General features: G+C 40.4%; 2 protein-coding genes across 2 annotated transcripts; both read left to right on the top strand.

Annotated features, from left to right (window-relative positions):
• The first annotated feature begins 385 nt into the window (after positions 1–385).
• LOC147799251 (cation-dependent mannose-6-phosphate receptor-like) lies at positions 386–10,311 on the top strand. Its single transcript, XM_087137062.1, has 6 exons — positions 386–608; positions 4,096–4,301; positions 5,900–6,090; positions 6,376–6,455; positions 6,680–6,803; positions 7,380–10,311. The coding sequence occupies exons 1-6, from the start codon at positions 412–414 to the stop codon at positions 7,458–7,460; spliced, it is 879 nt and encodes a 292-aa protein (XP_086993188.1). The 5' UTR covers positions 386–411; the 3' UTR covers positions 7,461–10,311.
• Positions 10,312–10,931: 620 nt separating this feature from the next.
• Positions 10,932–17,791, top strand: LOC110987454 (uncharacterized). Its single transcript, XM_022250197.2, has 7 exons — positions 10,932–11,093; positions 11,658–11,768; positions 12,086–12,144; positions 12,683–12,781; positions 13,910–14,055; positions 14,717–15,026; positions 15,342–17,791. The coding sequence occupies exons 2-7, from the start codon at positions 11,693–11,695 to the stop codon at positions 16,980–16,982; spliced, it is 2,331 nt and encodes a 776-aa protein (XP_022105889.2). The 5' UTR covers positions 10,932–11,093; positions 11,658–11,692; the 3' UTR covers positions 16,983–17,791.
• Positions 17,792–17,950: the final 159 nt, after the last annotated feature.

Genomic DNA, 17,950 nt, shown 5'->3' with positions numbered 1-17,950 from the left:
ACTACATGCCGGTGATGGACCCAGAAATCCGAGCAAAATAGTGGTGGGGGCAACATCATTTGCCACACCCAATTATTTAATGACGACGAAAATGGTCAGGTGATTTTGTTACGCCCCAAATATAGCATAAGTTCCAACTATAGTTGGGACAGTCCCAACTGTAGTACTGGCCCAACTATTGTTGACCAATGTCCGTGGGAAATGTCTCAACATTATCCAAGTCATTGTGTTTCACACTTTCATCTAAAATGTGGCACTTTATCTGTTCATCTAGCGCTATGACCAATTACATGACATTTTAAACAATTTGACTTTGGCACATGCTGGATACATCATGCACACCAGGACCAGTGGGGACGGGCCCAACTATAGTTGGGACAGACGCTATAGTTGGGGCGTAACAATTCCAAGATGGCGCCGCACATAGTCACAGGATCTGTATCTACCGAGCGTGCCGAGGGCTTTCTTTCCGCCTTCAGAAATGTTAGATTTGCCGCCTTTATCGCTCTGGCTGGCCTGGCTCTGAATTTCAAGAAGGTGCTAGGACAAGAGGTTACTGCATCACCCATTTGTGGCTCAGACATTTACGATTTGGAAACATTAAAAGCGTAAGTAGACCCAACATGCCCAAACCAGCTAACGTTAGTGTGTGTGCAATTTGCAATGCAATTTCAAATAGCTTTAAACCACTATGCTTTAACCAACATGACTGCTTTTACTGTACTGTGCCGTGTGATATCATGGAGTGGTCAGATGGGGATATGGACAGCATCAGTATTTCCCAGCAGTGATAAATCATTATCAGCCATCAGAAAGTGCTAGCGGTAACATGTTTAAATATGTCCAAATATAGCAGGAATATATCATGAAATGTTTCATTGAATATCATGTAGAAAAATAGGGGCCTAGTAACTTAGGTCATGGTTGTGTGCCGGGTCAAGTGTGCATACATATATGTGGAACTCTCTCCAAATTGTGACAGGCTAGTCAAGATATGACTAGAGTTGTCGGGATGGTCCGTGTTTAAAACGGTTGTGGGGATACTTTGATATGGCCAAGTACATGTAGGTCCCATCAGCATTCAATTTTGCCATTGGTCGAGTTACACTAATGGTAATATGCAACCTCACAAATGACACATTGATGGATATTTGATTGATTGAGCCGATTTTTTGTAAAATTACCAGTTTCTTAGCAGCATGACCAATACGCCTGTAGGTCATTAGCTTAACATGTGACCAGGCTGGCCATGCATGGTATATACATTGACATCACAGAAGAAAAAAATCACCAGCAGCAAAGGCAGTGCGACAGGATAAATTACGTGTTCAAGGACAAGCAGATGCCCAAGTCACTTGAAAGGACACTATCAAAGATGTGCTTTTTGCCCAGGATTTATAAGACTTGGCACAAAATGAGTACTTAGTTTGGTTTTGTTCTTCATCATTGCCAATTTGGACTGGGTGCCCCTTTTTTGTCACCTTGCTTTAGGCCTTTTCACACTGCAGAGCTAATCCCCGAGAAGTAAACCCCCAGGAAAATCCCGGGTATTTTTAACCCACGAAAACCCCAGCAACCGTTCACACTGGACCCATTTGGTAACTCCCAGGGACATTATTTCCAGGGAATATGCACGGTTGTTTTACACTGGCAATCAAACCCCGGGAATCGAATAAATGGAGGGGGCCCATCCAGAAGTTCCCAAATGCATTGTAGGCAGAAGTCTAATGCCATGTGCGCATGCGCAAGCTGCTGTTGTTTACGTCGCGCAATGCCAAGTTGACGTTGCGAGTTTAAAAGGTACTGCATTACAAGACCAAGTTACCATGCAAATTATTTGGCTCACTATTTGTGACCCTGTGACCTTTCAAGATTACAGCTTGACACATTAGCCGTGGATGCAAAAAACTGGGGTAAGTTCAAACCCGCTAACATTCAAACTAGTTGATTTTCTCCTGAAAAACATTAAACCCCGAGTTTTTCTCCTTTAACCCCATTCCCCGAGCAGGGGTGAATATTTTTCCCGGGGAAAAGTTTATCCCTAGGAATTTCTTTGGTAGTGTGAACAGACCGACCAAAATTTCCCGGCAATGCCAAGGGAATTCATCTTGTGTGAAAGCCCCTTTTGGCATTCAAATTCACTTTAAGAGATTCATTGCTGATTTTTTGGGGGGGGGCTGCCCTCATTGTGCATGAAATTTGTCGATTTGGGCACATGTGTGGCTCTTTCTCCCACTGTGACAACAACCACGACAGAGCCTCAAAGCTTGAGGTCTAATATAGATAGAGTTTGTCTTGTCTTTGACCCATACTTATACTATGCAATAACCACCGCAACCATGCAACTGTCTCATTCCCACCATTGATGCACAGTCTTATAATTCTCGGCCAATTTTCCAAGGTAACCTTGTTATTTCACTAAGTAAATTGAATTCAGGTAAATGTAAATTCAATGTCGTTCGTGGAGCTTATGTATTCAATACCCTGCGAACGTGTCTCAGATGTCCACTGCCTGCAACTTTAACTGGTTTTAAAAGCAGTTACAAAGCTTTGCTTTTTAATGCTTGTGTGTATGGGAGATCAAGAAATTTGCTGTTTTTGATGTTCATCTAATGTACATCAGTGCATGGCTGGATCATGTTTCTTATTATTTTGTGTGTTTAAACGTACTTATTTAACTGGTCCTCACTCTTACATTTTGTAGTTTACTTTTTTTATACAGTGGTATCAATTGTTGTATTTAATGGATTTATTGTAATTGCTGGGCACCTCTGGAAACAGTGTTTCACTAAGAGGTCTCCCCATGCCCAGAGTAGATAAAAATAAATCAAATCAATAATGAAATACTCTGCCATCTGCATGCATGCCAGGGGCGCATGCATTCAAATTGATGAATCCGAATTTCCCAATTAATCATGCTTGCACAGTGTAGCCATCCACAGTGTAGCCATCCACAATGTAGCCATCCACAGTGTAGCCATCCACAGTGTAGCCATCCACAGTGTAGCCATCCACAATGTAGCCATCCACAGTGTAGCCATCCACAGTGTAGCCATCCACAGTGTAGCTATCCACAATGTAGCCATCCACAGTGTAGCCATCCACAGTGTAGCCATCCACAGTGTAGCCATCCACAATGTAGCCATCCACAGTGTAGCCATCCACAGTGTAGCCATCCACAGGGTAGCCATCCACAATGTAGCCATCCACAGTGTAGCCATCCACAGTGTAGCCATCCACGGTGTGGCCATCCGCAGTGTAGCCATCCACAGTGTAGCCATCCGCATCATAGCCATCCACAGTGTAGCCATCCACAGTGTAGCCATCCGCAGTGTAGCCATCCACAGTGTAGCCATCCACAGGGTAGCCATCCACAGTGTAGCCATCCACAGTGTAGCTATCCACAGTGTAGCCATCCACAGTGTAGCCATCCACAGGGTAGCCATCCACAGTGTAGCCATCCACAGTGTAGCCATCCACAGTGTAGCCATCCACAGTGTAGCTATCCACAGTGTAGCCATCCACAGTGTAGCTATCCACAGTGTAGCCATCCACAGTGTAGCCATCCACAGGGTAGCCATCCACAGGGTAGCCATCCACAGTGTAGCCATCCACAGTGTAGCCATCCACAGTGTAGCTATCCACAGTGTAGCCATCCACAGTGTAGCCATCCACAGGGTAGCCATCCACAGGGTAGCCATCCACAGTGTAGCCATCCACAGTGTAGCCATCCACAGTGTAGCTATCCACAGTGTAGCCATCCACAGTGTAGCCATCCACAGGGTAGCCATCCACAGTGTAGCCATCCACAGTGTAGCCATCCACAGTGTAGCCATCCACAGTGTAGCTATCCACAGTGTAGCCATCCACAGTGTAGCCATCCACAGGGTAGCCATCCACAGGGTAGCCATCCACAGTGTAGCCATCCACAGTGTTGCCGTAACTAATAATAGTACTGAATTAGGCCCATTTGTTTTTTTCCAGTCAATTTCATCATAATGCGAATCAAATGACAATATGATTAGCAAATTTGCTAATCAATTTTATTTTCTTATTTCAATCACTGACTATAGTCACTGCATTTCTCGTTCACAGCGCACCTTACTGGACCATCACCCAGCCTGGTATCTGCTATCTTGGCACCGAGAGAGACGATTGTACTTTTAACCTTGCATTTTGCAAGGATCTACCCAAAGACAAAACACGAGGGCTCACTGGCATTGGGGCATCCCAAGAACTAACTGGCATTGTGCGATCCAAACCAACAATACTTGGACAAACAAGTCGGATTGTTAATGATGGTATTTCATACATTTTCTGTATTATTTTAACTTCTGATTATATAAAGTTCTGAACAATGTTATTTATTTGCTAGAGAACATGCATGTATTGACTACATTCCCCCAAATATTAAACACTCATCACTATTTTGATTCTGAGTTTCTAGCTAAACCTTCCTCAATCTTCCAAAGTCCTTCAAAACTCCTTGGGCACGGGGAAGGGGTGAAAATTGTTTTGATTCCCAAAGGAATGAAGTGTTCAGGACTTACGATGATACTGTGTTACTTTTGTACATAAAGTTTCTGAAAAGTTGTGAATCAGTTTTCCTTTTTGTCATGTTAAATGAAAAATTTCAACCAGAAATTTCAACCAAAGAAGTTTTGGCTCCATAGTGGATTCTGAAATTCTCACTCCAAGACAGTTGTGGGAATCATATTGTGGGAATCAAGAAGCCTGAGAAATTTAGGCAATTCATGATCAGCTGTCTTTTTAGTCTAGTCTGGTGTGAGATTCACTAAGTGTCATTCAAACTGTCTCCTAAGTATCAAACCTCCCCCCCCCCTGCCATAGAAAAGAAAAAGAAGTAGAGGGGGCTATGGTGAATACACTCTCAGACCTGCTGATCTGCACCAAATTGGGAGGGCATTGCAAGAATCGATGTTGCAGGCACAGTTTGGAAGCATGTGGCGTGTAAGAAAGTAGCTGTGCTTGAAATGACCCTCAGAATTTGACCTTGCAACAAGACTGGGTTTGGAACCGATATGCTGGACATGACAGTTAGGGAGATCAGCAGGCCAACAAGTGCAGTGATTGTAATTTAAGAAAGGATCACAGTAGACAGATTAACTGAGGCTAACCCCAGACGTTGAGTAGGCACTGATGGTGGTGGTCAGAGTTTGGTTCAACAGTCATCTATGAAAGGTCATCATATGGGCGATTCACAATAGTGTGCCTCCAAGAGTTTGCAACGCGTTGGCCACTTACTTACATAGGGCTTTTCACTGATCATTTGAATCACATTCGTATCAGCGGCTCCAAAAACAAAAACATGTAAAATTATTAGGTCAACACTAAGGGTGGGAATTTACGTCGAATTTGAAAAACATTTACAAAAACTTTGCCATACATTTTAATGTTTAGCTAACACTTCACAGAGGCCGCCACTGCCTAACTCTGTGTTTTCAGATATATACATAATTATATAGTTAAACATTGCACATGGTCTAACCTATATAAAAGTGTAGATTGATGTTGGGGCATTTAAAACAAGCAATGTTTATTATTTTATAATCCTCTTTTTTTCTCAAAAAGTACATGGATGCCAAAAGGGAAAAAACAGTATGTAACAGGCATTGTTTACAATAAAAATGAACACAACATTGCTTCAATTCAAAATGTCAAACCTCTGAAAGGGGCAGTTCCGTTTATACGTTTGGGAAAATCTGTAAACAGCTTTGGACCTTTCTTCTTTTAAACATGTCAACGTCCCACCCTTCCTTACGAGCATTTCATATATCATCGTGATTAGCTGTTGATTATCAGTGCCGTCTAAATATCCCTCTCTATGAAAGGTATCTGTTGCTAGGCTTGACAAACGGCTTGATATGTTTCTTGACAGGGGATGGATCCCAGTTGTTCGTGACATATGCAGATGGTGACCTGTTGGACTGTGGTCATATCAGCGTCGTCATGCGGCTCATGTGCAATAAGTATGCCGTGTGGGAGGTACCGGATACTGGGGCACCAGGCATCATACCGTTCACTCCATTGGTTGTCTTTGTGAAGGACAATGAAAATGAAACCTGTCTGGTAAGTTGAAACTGCAAAGTGATTGCCCTGAGAAGTTTGGGTCCAGCTCCTTGTTCAGGTAGAAAGAAAAGTCAATCCGTTAAGATGTCATTAGAGTAAAATCAATTTGGACTTAGATACCTGAGATGTGACAAAACATTTCTGCACTTTGTGGGCACTTACATGTTTTACCTCACGTCTGGTCATTTTCATTTTACTGACATACCATCACTCTGTCATGTATCAACACTACCACTGTTTCATGTCTTGATTGATTTTTTATTTCCTTCTCTTTCCATCTCATAGTATGAAATTAATGCTGATTATGCTGGTGCCTGCGGAGTGATAAATCAAAATCTGAGCCTTGGGACTGTGTTAATTATCATGTAAGAATTCTGTTTTTTTTCATTCATGTAACTTGTCATCAAATTTCAGTGCCTCTTTCCACTGTTAAAAAAGTGAAATTGCGAGTGTTATAGAATAGTTAGAGATTCTAGACAACAGCATTTGTAGTATACAAAGTAAAGACTATGTAATTGTATTGACATCTTTTTATGAGAGCAGCCTGCAATAATCTCAATTTTGTTCTTAATTTTTTTTTGGATGATAGCTTTTTCTGTGTTGTGACTGTCTACCTCATCGGTGGGGTTATTTATAACAAGATTGCCGGGGCAACGGGAAAAGAACTGATTCCCAACTATGAAACATGGAATCGATTGCCAAGTGACATCATGGTGAGTCTAAGATCTAGATGGACAAAAATGTACTATGACTGCATTCAAATTACCCACTGACAGCTAGCCATGGCACTCTGTAGGACATGGCTTCAAATGGTAACTGGTGGCCTTCCATGGGCACATGTATCATATTCAGCTATAGCTAAGTAATTGGGGACATGTCCTATGATTCCACTTGTTCTCTCCAAATCCTGTAGTCTGTTGGCTCGACTTTTACGGAGAATATATCAGAAAAGTGATAAGGTACCAGACGTGTGGTTGCTTGGAATGCAAATGAGAGCCACACATGACAGGCAATGCATCATGGGTATGTGGCATATCTGTATTACTAGTGGAATTCATGTACAACGTACATTGGGGTTGTTTATATATACAAATATTTCCGGACAGGCAGTTTAGTTGACAAGTGCAGTATTAGTCCAACTCCTAGAACCAGAGTTCCTAGAACGGAACTGGGAAAATGAAGGGGAAAAAAATTAAAAGACTTGGGACTTCAGAATTGGCCCATTATAGCAGTATTTAATTACAAGAGTGCACTTGATATTAAATGCTGCCTTTCATTTCCTTTTTCAGGTGGGGTGTGGCTTCTTTTTCAGTTGCATCACATGTCAGGGCAGAGGAGGGGTATCCCACGATGCCTACGACAAAATCTAGCTAGTCTCAGATCGCCTGTCAAATCAAGAGGCTGCTCCTTCCTCATAGCATCTCAAAACTTGGAAGATTCTTGTTCCTTTCAAAACATTCTTGTTCCTTTTGAGGCAAGACTGTTATTTCGGAATGTTTTCTGTTCTCTCTAGGCCTCATTTTCTGATACAAACATGTGACCGTAGGTCACCTGTCAGCACAGGCTAGATTCTTGATGTCTTCCGTCCTTAGGATGGCCAGTTAGCAAATTCAGCATGATTCCACTGGGATCATCTGTACACATTGCCATGTAGGAACACAGAATGTAGATAACGGAATTTATTCCAAATTACAGCTGGCAATTGTCCTTGGGGAAACTTTTCTAGCGTACTAAGATTTTCTCTTACAGTTGTTTTTTTTTCAAATTTCCAAATTGAAGTTGTCTTTTTTATATCTTTTTTGTATTTGTATTTTTGACGGCAAGACAGGGTAAATAACAGTTATAACCATATCTCGTACATATTCATGACCAAGAGCCAAAGACATGTCGGTCCACATACCATGACGTGGTATTTTTCTTTCAAGAATACAGAAGAAGTTTGAGTAGGAAAGTGTCAGAGCAATGAGCCAGCGTCTCTGGGCAAATCATGGCATTTACTGCATGTGCACTTGATGAGTAAATCTTTAAAATTGTGCTCGGTGGTTGTATACACATGCAATCATTGCTTGCGCTAAAATGCACGTGCAGTGATGAAAGCCAGTGTAAATATTCATGAGTAATTTCCTAAACCAACAATTCTGTATGTAGAATGTATTGTGAAACAAAGACAATATATTATTTACTTTGGGTTAAAAGCCAGTATTCGATCCCCCCGTATTAAAAGCTATCAAACTAGTCCCAATACTTGGGTAGGTTCAGCCATCCATCCCCAAACTTTGTAAGGTTTGTGAGGAAACATGTCTGGAAACCAGGTATCGATCTAGACGGCTTCAATATAAGGGACTTCTTCTAAGAGATATTTGACATTGAAAAAATGACCAGTTTGTTTCATTCTTTCATTGTGTGAAATTTTGTGCCATCAGAAAATGATTTTCATGTTGAGGAAAAGCGAGTGGAGTCACTGCCTTAGAAACCTTCTGTGTAGATTTAGACAGGGCAGTGCTTCTGTTTGAAAAGGATAGCATCTGGAAGGGATACCAGTTAAAAAGATATTACTGTGCAGCAGGTGTTAAAGAAAAGGAATGATAAACGTGGACTTAACAGGTGCTGAAAATTTAATTGGTTTTCTTGACGAAAGACTGCCATATTATGAAACATCAGCAAGATATTTTCATTGGCTTAAAAGGTTTACGTATATGATAGAGTAGGAAAGCATGGTGGAATTTTTGCAAATATGTCTTATTGACATTTTCAACAGTGGAACAGGCACTGCAGTCAGTTGGCATAAAGTTAAAGGTTTGAGAAATTCGAGCAGAAAGATATTTGGCTTTTTTGGCGCCATGGTTCAACAATAGAATTGGGTGGAATGTGTCCTGATGCCGCATAATTGTTAAAGCTGCCAAATTACCTGAAGTGCCTTTCTTGTATCTTGTCACACCATTATGAACCTGTTCAAAACCCCAGTAATGAACGACTATAAATTCATGGTGCAAGTCCGCTCAGCTGTTTTGATTTTTGTCTCCATAAAAATGAATATTTAACCTGTAGGAGTCATATGCTGGTATTTTGTGGTTTACCAACTGAAGTTTTAAAAGTAAAGTTAATTTCCTTACTGCTGAAAAGGTTGTGCTTTTGTTTATTAGTATTTTTGTTTGCATGAATTCCGTCACAGATACAGTACATGTGCTTTGGTAGATTGAATTATGGATAGAATGGTTTTGAAAATAGTTGTTGGATGAATAGATTTGTATTTTATATTAAATTGTACTCACTATGCTTTGAATTTGGTGAGAAGCTGGTAATTGCTTTGCAGTAACTATTGTCTTGAGAATAGGGCATAAAATATTTCCAAAACATGGCACTAAGTTTGTTAAAAACAATTGAATGTAAAATGTATTTAATTGGTGATTGCCAAGTTGATTCTTGATTTTGCATTTTTTATTTATGGGACTAAATATTTGATTCCTGATCAGCTGATTTTGTAATTTTGTACCTTAACTAATACCTTGAAGAGTTTTGTGGTTTCTATCAAATATTAATAATTCTCTGATAACATTCGGTTCTTTCGAAATGTGAATTATCACAATCTGTGCATTAAATTGTAAGGGACAAGTTTCTTGTGGGACAAAGCTTAATTTGGAATGGAATTCACTTTGGAATCGTTAATAGAATACTGAAAAAATGTGCACAGTCTTTGTGTTCAAGTGTTAAAAAGATGCAAATCATAAAATTATCCTTAAACATTGCAGCCCATGTATCAGGGTTGCCATTTTTATGTAACGATTTTGTTAGAGTTTCTTTCATTACAGGAAACCTTGAGGATGAAGTACTGATGTGTATCAGCAGACAGCACTGAGATTTGGAGGGCTGTTCTTAATCCAGCAGGGTTGCTATGACATATTAATTTTTGTTTCTTATGATAATATGACTTTTTGGTGTAACTCACTGCTAAAGAAATGAATTTTTGCATGTTTTCCTTTAGTCTAACAATTCTTCTAGTATTTGGTTTGTGTACACGGTACTAAGTAAGATGCGACATTTAGCTACTCACAAAATTATGCAATTCTGTATTTTACAAATTTTGCTTTTTCACAAAAAGCACTGGATACAAGCTTTTCGGTTATAGTTGTATTATTTTTATGACTTTTTATTTTTCTACTTTTTTTGTATTTAGATGCAAATTAAATGCAAGGTTTTCTTGTATGCAGGATTTGTACCCCACATTATGCTTTCATGTGTTTGCTTGCATTATTTGTTGTCGATCTAGCCTTTAAATTACGTTTCGTTTCACGTAACATAGACAAACTGGCATCGTATTTTAAATCTGACCTTGGATGAAATACTTAAGCAAACTGCTCGAACATATTATTTCATACGCCTCCACGATAAATGACTCTTATACTCTGTACATGTATTTCCTTTTAAACATAAGGTATCTGCTGTGCGAGCTTAAGGTTTTGAGTTAGGTACTTTCTCTGTCTAAGAGAAGGCTCTTCTGCTCTTGACACTCTTTTAGACGAAGGAGTTAATGATCTTTCGACGCGCGGTGGCGCTCCAATATGCAAATTAAAAAGTTGAAGAGTATTCCAAGTTCAGAGTTGGGGGAAATGTTATGCAGCGTGGGAAACATTCAGTGTGAACAACAAACATGACATTATGTGGTGAAGTTGTCAATGGTTGTAATATTCAATTTAGTAATAAACTAATTTCAGTAGTAACATACTGCAAGATTAAGAAGAATGGTATGGGTCTATTGAGAATTGGGAAAATTATTAAAGTTTAGAGCAATCTACGGCATAATCGACGTTACCGCGTTATTTCAAAAGGATCGATCGAACAACATTTCACTTCACTTGATTGATTGGTTGTGGCGAGGTGTAAATTTTGCGTTGTTCGCGTCGATCGAGGTCAAAGTTAAGTTGTTTTTTGGTCACACAAAATCTCTGATAATTACTACGGAATACTAAAAGATGAACCAAATAGTCCTTCCATAAGAGACAAAGGTAAGATTGGTCTCATGGTTTCGGCATAAGTCGTTTTGATGTCAACGAAAAAGCCTTCAAAAAAGTTGGCGTTCGTGTTCTGAATTGTGTCGTTTAAAGTACACGTAAGCCAAGTGGGCCGGCGCAGTCAACATTTTCAGCTGCAGTAAAAAGACAGCGGATGGTTAATTTCGAATGATATCATTTACTTGAAAGGGCATTTTGAAATCGAGTGATCGTAGGTGATATTTTGGACGTCATGCAGGTTTCATTTTCCAAACAGAAACAGTAAGGGGTTGGCCAATTTCATGAACTGGCAATTTGAACTTCATTTATCGACAGGGGCCTGTAGGCCTAAATTTAACAAAGTAACTTGAGGGGTCGAAAGACACAGTATACTCAAATCGACTTGGCTACTGTTAACTTAAATACCTGAATGAGCCATCCAAACCTGCTCATTATTATAACGTACAAGCCTTCCCCTTCCGGTCCCGGCAACAATTTGCTTTGTACCCATGGCTGTTCTCCGAACATGAGGCCTACTTGTTTAAAGTGTGTTAGCAAGTGTGTCTTTTTGTTATCTAGAAAACGATGATGCTTTGATTCAACCTAATTTGAAGATGGCAGCCAGCAATTCCCCTGGTTGCTATGTGGATCGTAAACTACAAAACCAGCTGAGTTTGCTCCAGTCCCCAGGTAACTATGATTAATGGTTGAGCCTTTTTGTTGTTTGATTCCAAGTTCATTCTTTCTTTGCTTTTCTTCATGCACAGAATCTCCGACAAAAATGCCCCCGAGATTACTGTAACTTGGACCTCGATTCCAGGACCTTACTATGCAGTGAAACTTCCTGTCTGTATAAACAGCTCCTAAGCCGTAGGCCCATACTATAGATCATCCCCTTTTATTTTAGTCATAATCTGCAGATTTTCTTGACATAGCATCCATGCCTCATCGAAAGTTTGAATGCGAAAAGTAAACTGTAAATTTCTTTGACCGCTGCCATTTTGTAGAATTTGACGTTACCATCAATGATGTTGGAGAAATCATCAACATTCTCAATGTTATCAAGGTATGAATTATAATCTTGGTAGTGCATTTCAGACCTGGATCTTTGATTTTTCCTCAAGGACAATAATTATTCAGGTTTGGTTAGCCCTGTCCCTTAACATAGCCTGAGGTTTGTAAGTTGGTCACTTTTAGCACACACCTTCCACTGAATTTCTGTAGTGTGACATTTGCTGAAAATGACAACTATATTTTAAGTCAGTATGTGAAGGTTGGGGGCTGTCTTTTGTAGGGTGGGGTGTTCAGCAACCCCCTCCCCCTAGTGCAATGTGCCACTAATTCCCCAGCTACATCTGTTGTCACCCCTTTTCATATTGCTTCTTATTGAGTGATACACATCTCAATAGTTTGCCTTGATGGTACAACTGCAAGCTTAATAGATGGGATACAAACATGCATTGAAGGAATACTGTCATGTGATATGTGCAAGTTACACCATATGAGTTGTCTCTTGTGAACCTATCTATTTCTACATGGTTGGAAGTAGTCTGTCTCTGTCTTTAGGCAGCTTACTATATGATAGTTAATTGCTGTCATTCCAGGCTAAGTGTGCACCAACACCTGAGAAGTTTCGTCTCCTGGTTGGTCTGTTGTGTGAGGTTGACCTGTCAATAACCAATATTGAGGAACATTACGAACAGGTAAAGGCCAATTATAGCATGATGATTCTGTAGAGAGAGTAACTCTGTGACTTTCCCCTCATGGGCGATCTAGAGGTATAACCATCTTCAATACATAGCTGCCACGGTCCTAGTGCCCACTTAAACTATAGTTGCACATTTCCAGATAAAAATCACTCTTGGCTCCTGTGTGTGATATTGAGCACAAGCTATATACATTGTAGTGCAACCCAGCATGGTGTACTGACTTCAATGGTTGTCACTCACTGTAAGGCAACAAGGTACCCTCTCTCCTTTGTGCCTGGATCCATCAAGAAGAGATGACAAACCTCTTTCTCTTCGACTGCATTGAACGTCTTCAAAGGAAGACCTATGAAGCACGTACAAGCTCAAAGTAGAAAGTATCATTTGGTCTGCTCATTTTCTGATACAAGTCTTGACAATTTGTACTTGTTGCACTGAGAATGCATACCAGAGGGTCATGAGCAAGTTCTGTGTGATATGTTGGGAGTTAACGATAACTTAAAACTGGCATGGGATTTTGGGGGTTTGGAAATATTACTTTTCATTGTGAAAGAAAAAATAAACAACTGCAACAAAACAATTTTCAAATGGGGGAGGCAGTTATGAGTATAGACCCTATTCACGTGGAGGCCTTTTTTTATCTTATTCCCCAAATCTGTTTTATATATTGCAAACTGTCAATTAGGATGGCACCAGACTGTTTTATAGTTCCACGCGTTCCAAGCCTCCCTTTCAATAATTTTTAGAATCTGGCAATCTGGAATTTTATGTGTTCAATTATGAATTTAAAATAATACATCAGAGTAGACAGGTGCAAAGTCGTCCTGAAATTTCATTTTATTGCTTCCTTTGTATTCTCAACATTCAAAATGAAGAGTAAACCTCGCTTTCAAATTCGACATGGCCGGCCCCGTGAATGAGGTCTATTACTAGGCATCAGCCACGGATGGACCGATCCATTAAGCCACATTGTATCATTGGACTTGCTAGGACACAGTAACTTGTGTTCACCCATAGATTATGTTGTTAGGTAAACTTTTCTTGTTTCAGAGTTATATAGAAGTTATAATCAGAAAGGGGTTTTCCACTGGATAAAGACATTTGAGGTTTTGTTTTCATTTATAGCTCATGATAAAGAATCGTATCTTCCATCTCCTGAGGATGTTTCCAGATGTTGCTCATCCATTGCTAGACATTATCGCCAGGGCAACCAATCGATGCTGTCCTCTTGCCTCCTTGCCTGTCACCATCGGTAGAATAGAACAAGAGAGGTAGATTCTAAATTTCTTTCTGATAAATACAGGGGTAACTCCTGTGTCAAAGTGTTTTGCTTCATAATGTCTTTTTCTTTCGTTTGAAGATGTATGCATGTTTTCTTAAACATTAAAAACAAAAGACTTGTTTTGATGCCTTTCAAAAATTGAAATTACCAACTCAACTTTTTAACAACCGGGTGTGTACTAGATTTTTGTTTGTGAATTGGTTGATTACCTGCTTCTTCATTTCGTCACCTTCAGAGTAGTCATCCTGAGTTAATTGCTTAGTTCAATTGCCATTCGCATTTTTCTGTGGAGCTGTAATGCATTTTAGGGTTACCTGACTGCCATCAATCTTTGTTTTGATTGAAAAAGTTGGAGGGCAGATTCCAGGTTTTTCGTTTCTTAAAAGACATTTTTCATTAGAAGATGAAAACATCTTCATATATTTGGAGGAGTTTTATAGTCATAGTTTTATTATCACAACCTATGGATACAAAAGCTGATAAAAGATATTACAACGGCGGAATAAAAATTGCTATTATTCTAGATTGTTGTGATATCTACAAGCAAAATGTTTCCTCCAAGCATTTTCATGGTTTTTCCACACAGGGCCTTTTTCTACCTACTAGGAAACAATCAGATAACATTTTCAGTCTGGTCCTTTTTATTTTAGACAAGCCTGTAGCAGCGAGGGTCTCCGTTCATACAACCACGCCATGATGCCTAGACAGACACCATTACTGCAGCACAGCACATGCCTCAGGATGTCAGCTCCGAACAATCAGATGGCAGCAGCAGCAGTAGTGCCTGGTAATCAGCAAGCTGGTATCCTATCACCTCAGAGATTGTCAGGTGTCACCCAGCCCACATCCTACCCACCATCTGTCCAGGGGATGACCACGACCTTACCTGCTGGTCAGCCAGTGGTCGGTGGCCGCAGTCAACTGGTGGAATTTGATCTAAGCCGCAAGTTGTATGATCAAGTAAGCACCACTTCAAGTTGAAAATTGTAGTAAGTGTTATTTCAACCGGACCAGGCAGAGCAGTTTTTCCTCTGCAAGTCCATCACAAGCCATTCTATTTCAAGTCAAGTCACAAGCTATTCAAATAAATTATAATTGAAAAGCAATCCTGTTTCATTGATTACTCTGTTACTTGGCTGGTCTTTTAACAAGGACTTGTGATGGACTTGACTGTTTTGGTTCTCAATTTTGTTTTTACAAGAGCAACCTCTTGTTCAATTCATTTCATATAATTGGAATGTTTGTTATTTCTATCCATTCTAATCTTCTGGCCAGATTCCACCATCCCTCCTACAGTCTCCATTGCAAGCAGGCGTCAATTCTTCAGGGGCTAGGGAGTCACCAAGTGACATCCAGAAACGAATTCTCCTGCAGCAACAGCAGCACCTACGCCAGCAGCTAGAAATGCTGCAGGTGCAACGACTTCAACAGGCCTGTGTCCGGAATCTGAGTTTTGGGCAGAAGCAGATGAGTCAGGTTGCCACAACCACTGTCTCAAACACCCCCTTGAACAGAATGGAATCATCCATGTCAGCAAACTCAGCTGTGATTGGTCCTCGTAGTTCAGTTGTTCAGCCAAGGATAATGACTAGAAGTGCCCGCCAGCTTTCCCAGCAGCAACCAATCCCGGTTACCGTTAGAAACAGGCACAGTGGATCCGACATTAAGGCTTTAGACCCCAGGTCACCAGAAAAGCAAATGGCTTCCAACAAGGCTGTCGGAAAAACTGTCATCTCTTCATCAGATGGACACTGTGTGTCGGAAGCTTCCAAGAATACACTTCTCCAGCTGGACAGTGTTGTGGAAGGGGCAGCTGGTACCGGTGGGAGAGAAAGTGGTGACGAAGATAAGAAAGACCGTGGGTTGTGCCTAAGTCAAGTTGGTCATCATTGCATTATGGTGTCTGTGCGAGACGGTCGATTTGCTAGAACCCAGGACAGCATGACGCTTGAGACGGATCAAAAAGAGAAGCAAACAGACACTCAAACAGATTCCGCTAAAAGTAAGACTAAGCAAAGGCAGAAAAAGGGGAAGGCGGGGCATGGGTGCAAAGGGGCGGTCATTGATGTGAAGAATCTGTGTCACATGCATGACATCTGGCCAAGTGACAAACACAAGAAGAGCCACTTCGTGAGTAACTCAGGCAAGCAAAGTCTGACAGTCCATGAACTTAATGGTCAGCACCAAAATCAACCAGAAGTGCAGGGACCAAACAAAACCAACAATAACAGTAACAACAAACACGAAGGTATCCCAAAAGATATGAGCTTGTCTCAGACCAATGGTCAAAGTTCCTCCAGGAAACGAAAATCTCATCAGCAAGCCAAGTCTCGGAAAAAGAGACGGCGAAGAAGCTTCAACAGTGGTGGCACAACGTATGGAATGGCAGCCAATGAAGAGTCAGCACCCATAGACCTGTACCACACTCCACCATCCTCAGGTGGCTTGGGAAACGTGACTGCCCCAAATGCAGTGTTTGAACCGACAACTGGCACGTGGCGACGGAAACCAGACGGCGCAAAAGCCAACAAGATAAGCCCACCTCAACGCCAAGTGATTCAGCTCAGTCAGAACCCACAAGTCAAGTTCCCAGCTGACCTGGAATCTACCTATCTCTTGTGCAGCAGCTGTGACGATGAGATGTGGTACCAGTCGTCACAATCTGACGAGACAGATACATGTCTTCTGTCCAATGCGAGTCCAGTGTTGGCTCCCTGCCCATCAAACATTGGGATGAAATCACAAGCAGGCACTTTCTTAGAAAGACTGATGCAGCATGATCTTCCAACATCACATGCTGAAGTTGCCCAAAACAGCACAGCAGATGCTGCAGCCACTACTGCGAGCACAGCCCCTCGCTACGCAGGAGAGACAAATTTATCCAGAACAAGGAAGGACAAGAAGAAGAAGCATTGATGATTATTGACTGTAAGGTGGCAATTGGTGCTTGTGACATGACTGGCAGATTGAATGTATTTTTGTAGGTTACGTATAAATTCTTTGACATTCATTGAGCCAGGATGGCGTGCGACTAGAAGACGGATCTTTGCCACGGTATGCTGAAGTTAGATTTAAAGTTCGAAAATATTCTGCAGTGTTAAAAATATTTGTTAATGAATTTATAGATTTAAGTCTAGCAAAGGTATTTGACTGGCGCTTATTTTATTTTGAATTTCAAACGGTGAAAAAGGCACTATGTTTCTTTTAAAAATGCAGTTTTGTTTTCATCTAATTTGAATTTATGGAAATACTTGAATGCATATTGTTCGATTCCACTAAGTAGTATCAAATTTAAAAGAATGGATTTTACATTTGTTATTATCTTTTAGAATTCTCAGTGAAAACTTATTTGAACAGTCTGTCTACACATCATACAAGTTCACAAAGTATTTTGCTTCAGTGACTTGAAAATTCCATTTTCTTTATTGAAAAGAATTTAAGCAATTGTGACAAGTTCTGGATTTAGTGACGCCAATAATATGAGTAGTAAACAATGTAAATTGGAATTCCCCCCAATACGCAACTTTTTAAACACTGGACCTTCATTTCTTTTTGAAGGAAAAGTGGAATTATTCTAAAACTTTACCTTGAAAACGTATCGTTTGAACGGTACCTCAATGAATTTAATTGAAAGATCCATACTGTTTTCCTAGAGACAATTTCTGATGGGCTTCAACTTGGCATATTTGTCTAAACATTAATTAGAAGGTTCTTAAAAATGTGGATATTTGCGTAACGTCCTGTCTTAATTTCTCTCGAGGACACGAAATATCATGCCTAAAATCATCCCCCCAAAACGGTGGGAAGTTCGAATCTTGGTCGCTGAACGACCAAGATTCAAGTTAATTCAATCAGGTTTTTTTTTCTGTTGCATTAAGTTTTAC

The sequence above is a fragment of the Acanthaster planci genome, linkage group LG05 (assembly GCF_054643075.1).
Source record: "Acanthaster planci isolate LZ-2023a linkage group LG05, COTS_SCS, whole genome shotgun sequence".
NCBI lineage: Eukaryota > Metazoa > Echinodermata > Asteroidea > Valvatida > Acanthasteridae > Acanthaster > Acanthaster planci.
The sequence above is the reverse complement of the archived record's forward strand: the minus strand, read 5'-3'. Positions and strand labels throughout refer to the sequence as shown.